Here is a 13,655-nt window from a genome sequence, read left to right on the forward strand (position 1 = left end):
AGCTTGTCCATCCATGTATTAAAATTGCCATTGTATGCAGGTTTTTGATGCGTTTTTGTTGGGTTTTTTTGTTTTTTTTAATCAGCATTAAGTGACTGCTTCATGGAACTTGTTGGATTGTACACTGTGAAGATGAATGTCTTTCAAGCAATAATTTTCATTATTAAGGTTCTTAAAACAAGCCAGAAAAATATATCTTCAGAAATCAGAGTAGTCACTTCTTTGTTAAAAGCCATAAAATAAGCTCATATTCGATTACAAGCAATAGAAACCATACTGCTATTGGAACATAATTATTTTATCACAAAAATTTATTATTTACAAAATGAAAAGTTACCAAGTGAATTTATCAGGGAAAGACTTAAGTATTCTTACTAAGTGATTTGAAAAACTTAAGCAAGTCTCTCATGCACTCACACGCCAAATTGTTTGCATAAGATGAAATGTTAATTCATGTTAGTGAAACTTGACTCCCACTCACAATACTCGCATTTTATTGCAAGATGGCAAAATTGACATGGTTTTGTACAAGATTTATTAAGACAGTTCCTCATTTTTGTCCCTCTCCCCCCCCCCTTTTTTTTTTTTGGCTCCAATGAATATCCATACCACTTAACATTTTGCAAATAATCAATTATATTATCATCTCCATCATTTAATCCACTGAATTTACCACCACAAAAAAGACACAAGAAGTTAGTTTAATGATCCCACATTACACAGATCTCTCATTTCTGAAGTTATACTAAACTGAAACCTTCGTAGTGATCTATAGCCTGGATCAGCTTAGATTTTAGGGTTTCTTTATCTGTGTATTTTGGAAGATCAAGAAGATTAAAGCAAGTGTGAGCTACCGGAAGATAACCTTCTCCACCTCCTGTTGGCTGGATGACTAGTTTAAGACACTTCATTCCAAGGATTGGAATACGATCACTGCCTGTCAGAAACACTGCCAAGAAAAAACAAACAAAGTCCTGAAAGCAGTTTAAGAAGGAACACCCTATATTGCACATAAGCTGTTCTAGCCCTTATTTACATTTCTCAATTATTCCAGCTGTACTTAGCTTTTCATACTGAAATTGTTCAGATAAATTTGAAAACAAGAAATGACTTAGCCTGATCTCCAGCCTGCTTAAGTGAAGCCTCCACTGTAACCCAACGTGTTATATACAAAGGAAAACATTTCATTTTGGCATATGAAACCAGTGCCCTTGACAGTCAAGACCAAAAAGTTCTTGCATCAGAATCAGTTACTTAACATCCACTAGCTGTACTGCTAGTGTACTCCTGAGCATCTTGAAAATACACAGAATTAGTTTATTCAGTAAGAAAGAGGTTCTCAGCATCAGCTCATTCACAAGAAGCTTCCCTAACTTGTTTTAGCCTGTGCATTTTCCCTCACATCAGTATCTTGAGGTACTGACAAACAGTTATAACTTCACTATTCCATCTATTTACAATGAAAAAAAACTAGAGAACGTGAACCTGATGTGAAATCACAGAGAAAAAAAATTGTAATCAGACAGATGACACTAGTAATTCACATTGCTGGGCAATTTTATTTTAAATGCTGCTTTGGCCTACTATGATCTTATAAACCTCCACCACTCAAAATTAACCAGGACAACTCCATGAAAATCATAGACAAGCTTATAATCAATTGCTTCTACTCTGATTTTTTTTTCCCCTCTATGTAAAGTTGATCATGCTGTGACTGTTCCTATTGCAAGAACCTGAAATCACAGCGATCCTGTTCACTTAGAAGCTTCTGCAAGGTACCGTTGAATACTTACACAAAAACTGTTTTTTCTTCTCTAAAGGCAACTGATGAAAAACTTCCCAGAATATTTTAATTGTAGGATGGTCAGCCCAGTATTCTCCTTTGTATTCCGTATTCTAAAATGAGCAGGAAATTAAGTTATTTCTCACATGTAGAAATAATAAGATAATGCCAGAATTAAGCATAAAGAACATGATTTGTGACAAGGGATACTGCACTGAAAGTGACACACTGTCATTTTCTTGGGTCAAATTTCTTCAGCTCTTCAGTCTGACTTCAGCTGTACGGGCAGATGGACGCACCCCAAAGCAGTTTAAATTCCAGGGAAGTCTTAACAAAATCTCACAGTGAGTTTCAGTAACCAGGAGTATCTACTTATATCAGCTGTATGTGCTTTGTTCACTTTTCCCCTTCTAACTTAAATTTACAGCTGCCTTTCGGTTCTGTGCAATTTTTCTTCCTCTTGGTTCCCTCTAAATCCAATTTTCTTCAGAAATTACATGAGAAAGCTTTAAACAGGAAAGTAAATAATATTTTAGTGTCTTTATTCGCTGACAAAACGAGAAGTTTCTTAGTTATGCAGTCTATCCAATCAAGGCTGGAACTCACACATCACATGCTAATAGAGAAAATAGCTTAAAAGGATACGTCGAGATTGTTTTTGCATCCTGAAATTAAAAAAAATATATGAAACAAAGATCCAACTATGTTGTTTGTTTTTTTACCTTCTCCAGTTCTTTCCAATCATAATTTGTGTTCCCAATTACCATTGATTGCAACTCGCTGGGCTGGAAGAGCTGAAGAACTTTACCTCCACATACTTTGTGGAAGCCTGCATGGAATGCACTGAATAAGGAAGCTACTGATTTATTGAAGATGTAATCCACATATGCATCTACAAAATCTTGCCTGTATAAAGAAAAAATAATTACGTTGAGAGGAGAGAAAAATAAAAGTATGCGTCACCCTTCTATCCCTAAACAAGTAGCCATTTCAACACAGAAAACTTCACAGTAAGTTAAGCAAAAGGGATCCTGAACTATTATGTTGTGCTCCACTTTCCAGCCATAGAGAAGATGACACGAATGAAAACATAAATGTACACATTTTTTTCCAAGACGGAGCCTGTAATGTACAAGATAAAACCAAGAATGTTTTGTGTTACTGATTTCAGGCATCACATCATGGTATACATCACAGTGAACTGGACTGAACGGCAACAAGCTTGAAGGCTTGAGTTGTACGCATTGTCCTGAAGCCAGCTACTGCCAAAATTGCTGTATTTTGGTTTTGCTCTCTTTTTATTACAAAGCATTACCATATGTGCACTGAAGATGAAAATCAATTTCAAGCAGACATTTGAGTCCCACACAGTTAAAAAAAAAAAAGCATCAGGGAAAAGGAGCTAGGATACTAAGAAACAGATTGCCTTATCCATGCTTCAGTACAAGGAGTTCTCTCCTCTTACTGCAAACACCTTCTTCAGCAGAAGCTAGTAGTTAAAATTTCCTGATACAATATTTATTATGATTTATTTATTAAATGATTCTAGTTAACACTGTTAGCTTCTTCATTGGCTCCAGTTATTTGAATAAATCCAGTATCTGAGTAACATCGCCAATAATCTAAAGAACCATCAAAGCACATTTTGATGATACGTTCTACCACTTCAATAATAATGTATCTTCCCTATTTTAGGCACACTGTGGAAGACTAATAGTGGAAAGAAAGGTTTCTCCAGAGAAAACTGAGAGCAGTAAACTAGTTAACATCATTATACTCTGCATTAACATTTTTCAAACTGAATTAAAAATTCATGGAATCATAGAACCATAGAATCATAGAATGGCCTGGGTTGAAAAGGACCTCAAAGATCGTCAAGCCTCAACCCCCCTGCTAAGGGCAGGGTCTCCAACCACTAGACCAGGCTACCCAGAGCCACGTCCAGTCTGGCCTTGAATGCCTCCAGGGACGGGGCATCCACAACCTCCCTGGGCAACCTGTTCCAGTGCGTCACCACCCTCTGTGTGAAAAACTTCCTCCTAATACCTAACCTACATCTCCCCTCTCTCAGCTTAAAACCATTCCCCCTTGTCCTATCACTATCTACCCTCACAAACAATCGATCCCCCTCCTGTTTATACGCTCCCTTCAAGTATTGGAAGGCCACAATGAGGTCTCCCCGGAGCCTTCTCTTCTCCAAACTAAACAAGCCCAGTTCCCTCAACCTTTTCTCATAGGAGAGGTGCTCCAGCCCTCTGATCATCCTGGTCGCCCTCCTCTGCACTCGTTCCAAGAGCTCCACGTCCTTCTTGTGCTGGGGGCCCCAGGCCTGGACACAGTACTCCAGATGGCTGGAGCCCTCACAAGAGCCGAGTAGAGGGGGACCACCACCTCCCTCTCTCTGCTGGCCACTCCTCTTTTAATGCAGCCCAGAACACAGTTGGCCCTCCGGGCTGCCAGCGCACACTGCTGGCTCATGTTCAGCTTCTCATCCACCAGGACCCCCAAGTCCCTCTCCGCAGGGCTGCTTTCAAGTACTTCTTCCCCCAGGTTGTATAAATACCTGGGATTGCCCTGGCCCAAGTGCAGCACCCTGCACTTGGCCTTGTTGAACCTCATTAGGTTCTCGTGGACCCACTCCTCCAGCCTGTCCAGGTCCCTCTGGATGGCTTCCCTTCCCTCCAATGTATCGACTGCACCACTCAGCTTGGTGTCACCTGCAAACTTGCTGAAAGTGCACTCGATTCCATCATCTATGTCATTGATAATGACACTGAAGAGCACCGGTCCCAGGACTGAGCCTTGGGGGACACCACTCGTGACCGGCCTCCACCCTGACACAGAACCATTTATCACAACCCTTTGGCTGCAACCAGCCAACCAGTTCTTAACCCACCAAACAGTCCATCCTTCAAATCCATACCGCTCCAATTTAGAGAGAAGGATGTGATGAGGGACCCTGAATATTTGGGCCCTGAGAAAAAAAGACTTCTTCAGACAACTGGGGACAACAGCACAGCATACATTCCATGGGCACTCTAAACCTTTTTTCGTATTTCAACTCTAATCTCACTGTCACTTCGTGACAGAACAAACCACTTCTGGACAACTTAGAAAATGTGACGTATAAGACAAAGCACCATAAATCCTCTACTATCAGCCAAGGATTAAAAAGAAAAAAAAGTTGACCAGTAGAAGTGACTGCTAGCATCATTAGATGCTTACTGTGCTTGTTTGCTTTTCCCTTCATCGAAGCTGCTCAGTCTTGCTCCTGTGCTCAGAGCTCTGAACCCGGGTCTTTCTCTCCCAGTAATGAGAAGTCAGGAGAATGAAGGTGCTGTCACTGCACAGAGTTTGTGATACCCTCAATCTTCTCTCACTGCTTTTTCCCCTACAAGGGACTTAGCTACTCACAGAAAACGCTGCCCAGAACACGGAACAGAGATAAGCAAGAACATACCTAAAGGTGCTTTTTCTCCCTTCCTATGACACATAGCCTAGGTATCTTCTGTTCTCACACAGCATACCCTTTCCATTTGATTCTCCCTTCACTCAAGGAGAAGAGAAAGCTCATAGAAGACACAAAGATTAAAGCACCAATGGAAATACATTAATGGAATGACTAAAGAGAGATAACAAAGTGATAATATTCCACAAAAACAGAAAAGAGTACCAGACATATTCTATCTATCCTCCAAGAGCAGAAGGGGAACAAAGGGTGGGAGAGGCTGCTTTTATGAAACAGAATTAATGGAATGCAGGAAAGAGGGAGAAAACCACACCCCACCTACTCGTTAGACAATAACACTACATAACAGACTAACTTATCTGCTCTACAAATGGAAGACTTCTCTGAAATGGTATTTCACTACAAAGAGTTGTCACATAATGGCATCTAAGTTGATGTTTTCATTGTTACTCAGTAACTTCCTGCAGAACAATTTTTGACCTTCTGAAATGAAGATCATGTATTCATATGGGCACTAAAGAGTTTCAAAATACTTCCGAGGTCAAAGTGGAAAAAAAAAAGAGATATTGCATACTGAGCAACCTTAGATAGCTGTTGTAGTTACAGACTTGCCATTTACACAATATACATGAGAACAGCTTGGAAAAAACAACAGTAGCTTTGCCTCCCATCACTCGCTTAGCAATCTGGCAAAGGATCTCTATAGCAGCTCAGTTATGTTCCCAAAACAGACAGTAACACTCAACTACTCTATGACCCATAACACTCACCGATTTTGTTTGACTACAGGAATGTCAGCACCATTAGGAACAAGCTCTTTAATTTCTGTTGTACCAAAATTTTCCACAGTGATCTATTTAAAACAAAAATAGTATTAATTTTATTTACTGTGTAGAGGACTTCTTCCTACCACTCAGTTAACAGTATCACGAATGGCAGACAGATCTTAACATATTAAGCACAGAACACTACAATTCACGACTATCAGCAGCCAATGCTTCTGCTCAAGCAATCCTTTAGATGAAGCTGTAATACACAGTACAAGCTTCACTACAAAAACAAAACAAAGCTTCCAACGCCATGCAAAACTTACAGTAAAATTAAGACAAAATGCTTCTTCTATGTCATCCTCTGGATAGTCTAGTAATTGCTGCATTCCCCTGAAAAACAAATTACAAAGTACTCGTACCAGTGAGAGGAGAACAAAAGAGTTCTACTATTATATTCCAGATAGTAGCGTGCTGATTTGCAGTGCAGTGCTGGGAAATTTCAAGCAAATCGTGTTGCTTTTAAAAGTACAGAAAGCAACGCTTTAAAGCAACAGTGGTTTGGTTATTCTATTACTTGTACTGTTGTTTCCTTTTGATTATCTCCAGGTGTTATGAGAAGATTCATACCCTAATGTCTAGCTTCAGTTCAGGGAAGGATTCCCAAGCCAGAGGTGCTAAGTCCTCAATAAGCATTGATGGTGTTTTCCATTAATGTCCAACTTCTCCCTGACCTCTGAAAACTTTCTGCATTCACAACAATGAGGCAATCTAACATCAACTCCGCTACACCACCTGAAAACCCTGTTGGTTCCATTCAAATCCCAACTCAAGGACAGTTATTTAACACATGAAGCAAACACATTTCCTCCTCAGACTAAGCAGAATATACAGAACTGAAATTATGTTCACACTTATTTTATAGAATTAATAGCAGAAACTCAAAGCTCTGAAGTTTCAAAGATTCTTGTAGGACGATAAAGCACAGAAGAGATGAATACCAATACAAAACATTTAGAAGCAGGTGTTTAACAATAGCACACATGTCTGAAATAGCATGATGGCTACAAGTTACTCTGAGATGTTCATGCTGTGTGAATAGCATTCATTTTCTTTAAATCCTCAAAGGAAAGCGTTGAATTCAAAACTAATTCCTAACGTCATTCATATTTTTTTCTTGCCTACCTGCCAACATCTGGCATCAACTCTTTTAAATCATCCAGGGATGGCTTCTTATTCAACAGCTTTTTGTACAAAGCCAAAGGGAAGTGAAGGTCTACAATAGTAAAATTATATATTGCTAGTCCACAGACAACACCAATCAAATGAAACAAGTCACTGTCTTCAAAGGTCTAAGAACAGAAAACAGACAAAATATTTTAAAACGAGTTATTTTTATCATTTATAGACCAGAAAAAAAGGTATGTATCTTAAAAAAACAGCTGCAATATAACATGTTTTGTACTCAGTGATGCATGCTGCTGAAACTAGTGCGAAAAGATTCCATTTTTGTTGGTGACTTATTGTTACAGTACTCATGCCTTAAATATATTTTAATTTAAATTAACTGGGAAGGAGAGGTGAGGAGCTCGCTGTTGACTCCCTTGGACTTAACAGCTAGGGCTTAGAACACAACTGTGGAACATTAATATCCAGATACCAGTGACATAAGCGCTCTAGTCAGTGTCTTCCTTTGAAAGAGGACTAAAAAGTCAATGATCAAAATTTTCAAGCAAGTACAACCAGGTGACTATCCACAAAGTGGGCCCATGAATGCGAATGAACGCAGAAAATAAAGGTTTCACATGCCACATCCATGCCACTCCAATTCTGCTTTTGGAGTGGGTTAGCACATCCTCTGACCAAAGTCATGTCAACTGGGGACAAGTGATAAGGAGTAAGTGAGGAATAAGGTTAAAGAACAAAAAAAGAAACTTTTACCTAGCAATGGCAAAAATTACCATTTTTCAAGATTACTTCCTTCAGCCTCTCCTCTCAAAATAAAACTACCACAAACGACTATGTTTTTATATTATTAACACAATATTTTAACTTAAAGAAAATTCATGACTGTCAATTGCACCCTACCTTGTCAGAGAACCAGATCAGCCTGGACTCTTCATAATACCTGAACATTCCATATTTGGGATCTAGCAACTCCCTCATTATGAGCAAAAAAAATTCTTTGCGAACACCTCCAACATCAACAGCTTCCTCCCCTACAAAAATAACCTGAAACATACACTTCAATTAGCGCAGAATTAAAAATGGAACATGAAACAACATCTGTCCAAAATACATTCTTAATTACTAGCATGTTAATGAAAGACACTCAGACCAGTATATACTGGCAATACCTTGAGTGGCTTCTTGTAGTCTACATTCTTTGTTTTCCTTAGGACTTCCACAGCATCTCCTACAATATTGTCTCTCCTCACCATTAGTATCAGGCATGGGTTAACAGACTCAAATACTGGCAGAAAAAGAAAAGACAAATTCTGCCTGTGAGCCTGATCAACAGCCATCTGGGGGGAAAAAAAGTAAAAAGTAAGTGTCAGTAGGTAACTTAAGATTCCTATCAATGTTAAATGTCCATCACTCTCATCTTAAAGAAGTCAGAAAACATCAATGTGAATACCTATTAGGAAAGTTAATGAATTCACCCAAGTTTCCTTCCTATTCCTTTAACCCCTGACAGCATTTTCCCTCAGTGTCATCAACACTAATACACTCAGGGAAGACACAGAATACAGCTTCTGACATTCCATGTAAAATATTCTGGATAACAAAAGGAAGCAAAAAGAAATATATGTGTGTATGTATATTATATATATAAAATTTTTATAATATATATAATTTTTGTTTGGTTATGGTTATACCTTATTGCTATGAGCTAAGATGTGAAAGAATACATCCAGTTAACAAAAGGGGAAAAAGTTCAATGGATGTTTATATAATTATTAATTTTATTTCAGTGAGATTCCTACTAGCTTCTGTCATACACATACTTAGAGGAAAAATCAGATCCCTTACTTTCATGGAGAAGAGGACTGAGTTAGCAGAGCCGGGAACAACAAACAAGAACAAAAAAAGGCACACCAACCCTCCAAAGCCTCCAGCTAAACCCAAAATAAGTTAGATCTTTAAAAACTGACTCATACCTGCATCTGCATGACTGCATCTGTTTGCAGAAGAGTTGTCTTTGCCTGGGCATCAAAAACAAATGGGTATGTGCAAATGGTAACAGGCATGTCTGTAAGCTAGAATAAGAAGAAACATGTCACAACTCTGTTTATTAAAGAAAACCCACAACCGTGGTTAAAGAAACCATTACATTTATATTCATTTAATATATATTTCACTGAAAAGAAAAAGAAATCTTTACTCATTGTCAACACAGGACCTGAAGCATCTCAGAAGAAGCAGACATTCAATAGTTCAGCATTTCAGCCAAGAAAAAATCCACCCCCACTTAGTACATTTTAATTTCACTCCTTTTAAATTCACTCCTTTTATTACAGCTAGTAGATATCACCAAACAAGTCTGTGTTTTCAAACTCTGCTCTGAATTTGCAATAGAAAGAATTACATACTAGTGCCCCATAAGAAACTTTACAGTCGTAACAACTTAAAGCTTTACTCCTAATGGAACACATCATACAATCCTTGGCATTCCTGTTTCTGATTTCCTCACGTTCCAGAAAAGAAATCAGACTGCAACCCATCTTACCTCAGTTAATCCATGGTTGACATCCTATGACAGCATTTGCACAAAGGCAGCAATAATTAAGATGAAAAAGCAGCATTAGTGTCTGCATTAATTATTCATCTCTGATGTAGAATTATTTAGCTATAGCTTCCCCCCAAAAAAGAATGTTTACTAAAAGATTGATAATCACTGTAAACATTTTAATTAATCTACCAAATACAACTATGCCTTTCAACACCCTAAATATGTTTTTAGAAGGGAGCATTAGAACACCTTTTAAGTATTTATTCCCACGCATTAATAAATGACATTTGCTTTCACATATATATTTTTATTCTTAAGTGACTGTCACACGTCACATTAAATTCAAAACGTTTTAAATGAGTAAAAACGTAAAGGTAACAAAAAAGTTGGTCATTAAATCTCAAGAATTATTTAGACCTACAATACTGCAAATGAGAAAAGCAACTGACTTTTGCAATTTGAGACAGACCACTACATATTTTGCTAGGACTGTGAGGAGACTTTCAGAACAAGTTAGGTAACTCTGCTAAGGAACTAAGTCATGCATCTGGTGGACAAATAAATAAATTTGAACTGCAATTATACATGAGACTCTGAAGTACAACATGTAGACACCTACAGCTCAGACAAAGGGAGGGCCAAAATATCATCATCTGTAAAAAGTGCTCTCTCCATATCCCTAATTTCTAAAGGAAGCACTTTCAGCAGTCCATTTCTCACAGGTAGATTTATGCAACTTTGTACTCCTATTGTGATATTTATTCCTAACTGACTGCTTCCGTGCATGGTCATTTATTCCCACTTACACTCTTCTATTTACAGATCCAAGAAATAATTATTTCACTTCTTATCACTACACTCAAAGTATAAAATGGTATTCATTATCTGTTCCCTGTAACTCCCTACTCTGTTTCCCGACTTAGTTTTCTAGGACACTTTCACCTTTAAGTCTTGATTATTCTGACTGAAACACACTCACATAGTAACTCAGGTTATTCAACATGCTTCCCTACCAAGCGTTATCACTTCGGCCCTAACTTTTTTGATACAGCAAATCTTAACGGATAGCACTCTGAGTCACATTTAACTAATCCATTAGAACACTGAACAGTGTCAGTCCTAACAACGATACCCTACAAGAAGCACATCTACTTAACATATCTTCCTTAACTAGTACCTGACATATAAGTTGAGTCATTTATTATCACTGTCTGTCATCACACTTGTATGAAAACAAAGTGTCCATATTTAGAGAATCTACAGGCTTCTCTAAAGAGATAAAGCCAAACACAGTGCGGAGGGGGAAGATAAAATTAAAGCAAAAAAACACTTACCATTCCAAATACCTGTTGCTGGACCCAGTTGACATAGTCATTTCTGATATCTATCAAATCTTGTATTTCATGAATATAAAATCTGTCGTACTGTATAACTTGTCCTCGTTCATTTACCTAAAGAAATTAAGTTTATTTTATCACTTTGAATAACCTTTTTTTTTTTTTAGAAAGGATTCTTTTTTATTTATTTTTCAAGCATTTGTTATGCCAGCCACAGATAATCAGCCATTAAAAAGTTCTAGAAAAACAATGCCTGCAAGCAAAAAAAAAAAAGTGGCAAAAATAAGCAAACGTGGATTATTCACAATCTCATCTAAGTTGCAAAGAAGAGTAACGAAGTGTACAATACTGCACAACACAGCGCTGCCACTCTGCCGCATCATGTGATCACACAGAATTAGTATTTGCTCATGTACAAATTTAAGAGCTACGATTCAAGAACTTTGGTCTTAATTACAATATGAATACTACTTCAGTGAACTGTGATCTGAGGAACAATTTCTATTTAAAAATATTAAGCTTAGGAAAGTAAGAGACAGAAAGACCGTTATACAAAGGCTTGTCTCTACAGTGTAATTTTAATCCCAGACCTTCCCAGAAAATGCAATAAATTTGCTTTCCTAATACACACTTCTTTTCCAAATGACAGATAAGCACCATTAACTATCAAAACAGTAAGACAGAGTTTTATCTTTATAAATGGATAATCTAAATTTATTTTCTTAAACAACTGAAGAAACCCAATCCCCCCAATTAAGCACAAAAAAATAAAAGAAATAATTTTAAAAACCTGATACTAGATCTGTGAAATATCCTGGATACGTTTTTTCTTATTTTCTTCCTCTTACTTTAGTCCACACCTGTTAATTATTAAGAATTTGTCAATATACCTACCTTGCTGCTCAAATGTTTAAAAATTTATTTCTACGTTGTTACTACATATTAGTCAAAGTTGGGTTTCAAAAAACCAGGAATTTGGAAGAGGAGATCAGAAGGGGGATCTTCAGCAGCAGGTACACACAAAAGCTTCTCGGGCTTGTGATGTTTAGTCAGGTTACTCTGAATCATTTGGGCTATTTTTGTTCAAAGCTCAAAAATTAATTAATTTTCATGTATTAAATTAAGATACTAACACCCTGAGTAAACAAATCAGAGAAGAAATGTTTGTCCTGGCAAAACTGTTAAGATCTTCCTCAAAATGCAACCTGCTCTTACTTTCCAATTTTGACCTTATTCACTATTATTTCTGATATTTCTGAAGTAGGAGACAATTCTTTCCAGCATGCCCTCACAGATGTAATTGCTTGGGTCAGTCACAAGAGAGTAGATAATTCCATCATCATGTCAGATTGGAATTCAGAATTCTAATGGTTTTTAAGTTCAAAAGGAACATGTACAGATATTTCTGTAGATGTCAAGTCTAAATATTTTAAATTGTTTAGTCATTTAACTTCTTTCAACAGCTACACAGCACACAGATGTTGACAAAAAACAAACAGATAAAGTAGTTGGTTAATTTAAACGTAAACATTTAAATGTAAACATACCCTGTGCAGTATTTCTAGAACTCTGAAAGCTGTGTGTAGAAAGTTCGTAAATATTCTTCTTTCGGATGGAGGAATGCCAATCTTATACAACTTCAGGAGGTGGACCACAACATCCTTGTAGAGTTCAACTATCTTGAGGAACAGCGGAGGTTCAAGTACAGACCACCAGTTTTCTGTCAACAAAAGACAAACATACAAATATAGTACTTGCCATTACAGCATTGTTATACTGTTTTTTTAATTAAAGAACATGTCTTATTAGAAAACATACTTGTCAGTTACCAAAAACTGTAAGAAGAGGTGAGCAGAGAGAGAACAACAGAATATTGATGCTTTATTACAAATTCAGCTCTGTACAGAGCAATATTTAGAGAATCAGCAGTCTTCCAACTTTAAAATGGTCCTGGTGTACTACTCCGTAGTATAACCCTTCTCTGCCCACCCTGTTCTGGGATTTAAAACACCACATGGGCTATTAGCAGACGACCACACATAAGCACTACTTTAATGGGGAACAAAAAAGAGACATCCGACAAACTTCTAATTGCAGAAGGCAAGTGAAGAAAGTATGTGAATAGGTATTTGCAAGTGGGGACAAGCAAGGGAGAAGAGGCTGCTGCTTTCAGAAAAGAACTTTTAACCCAGTGATACAAACTTTTAAACAGCAAACTGCTCTTCGTACACATAATGCAACTTCTATTTCAATCCTTCACTGTTACACACCAACTCTAAATTTAAATTGTCCGTTCATCTGAAGTACATGATGGTGTCATGAATTTACTCCTGACACAAAACAGATGGCTCAAACCCTGAAATCATAAGCAAACAGTCCTAACGTGAACAATGAAAACATCTGTAGTGAAGCAATACATAAAAGGACCTGCAGTCCAAAGAAATGACCAGACCATTTTTCTTTACAGCAGACACGCTCTTTACTGACTGCATGCTTTACTCTCACCAAAAACTACTGAGAAGTGTAACAGGTGGGTTACAAGTAAAAGCAAAATAAACCACAAAGT

The 13,655-nt window shown here is 37.4% G+C and overlaps 1 protein-coding gene across 3 annotated transcripts in view; it reads right to left on the reverse strand.

Moving 5' to 3' along the window:
* Positions 293-13,655, reverse strand: part of HERC4 (HECT and RLD domain containing E3 ubiquitin protein ligase 4) — a 31,309-nt gene continuing 17,946 nt past the window's right edge. For 2 of the 3 annotated variants that reach the window (XM_021398934.1, XM_021398935.1), the window contains exons 15-26: positions 12,637-12,809; positions 11,087-11,203; positions 9,750-9,773; positions 9,181-9,279; positions 8,377-8,544; positions 8,108-8,251; positions 7,205-7,371; positions 6,346-6,412; positions 6,023-6,105; positions 2,506-2,689; positions 1,794-1,896; positions 293-949 (exon numbers count right to left, since the gene is read on the reverse strand). In XM_021398934.1, coding sequence (XP_021254609.1) covers positions 741-949; positions 1,794-1,896; positions 2,506-2,689; positions 6,023-6,105; positions 6,346-6,412; positions 7,205-7,371; positions 8,108-8,251; positions 8,377-8,544; positions 9,181-9,279; positions 9,750-9,773; positions 11,087-11,203; positions 12,637-12,809 — 1,538 coding nt within the window. In that variant the 3' untranslated portion in view covers positions 293-740. The remainder of the gene's footprint in view (positions 950-1,793; positions 1,897-2,505; positions 2,690-6,022; positions 6,106-6,345; positions 6,413-7,204; positions 7,372-8,107; positions 8,252-8,376; positions 8,545-9,180; positions 9,280-9,749; positions 9,774-11,086; positions 11,204-12,636; positions 12,810-13,655) is intronic. The other variant, XM_021398936.1, reaches the window with a different exon arrangement.

Source organism: Numida meleagris, chromosome 5 (genome assembly GCF_002078875.1).
Source record: "Numida meleagris isolate 19003 breed g44 Domestic line chromosome 5, NumMel1.0, whole genome shotgun sequence".
Lineage (NCBI taxonomy): Eukaryota > Metazoa > Chordata > Aves > Galliformes > Numididae > Numida > Numida meleagris.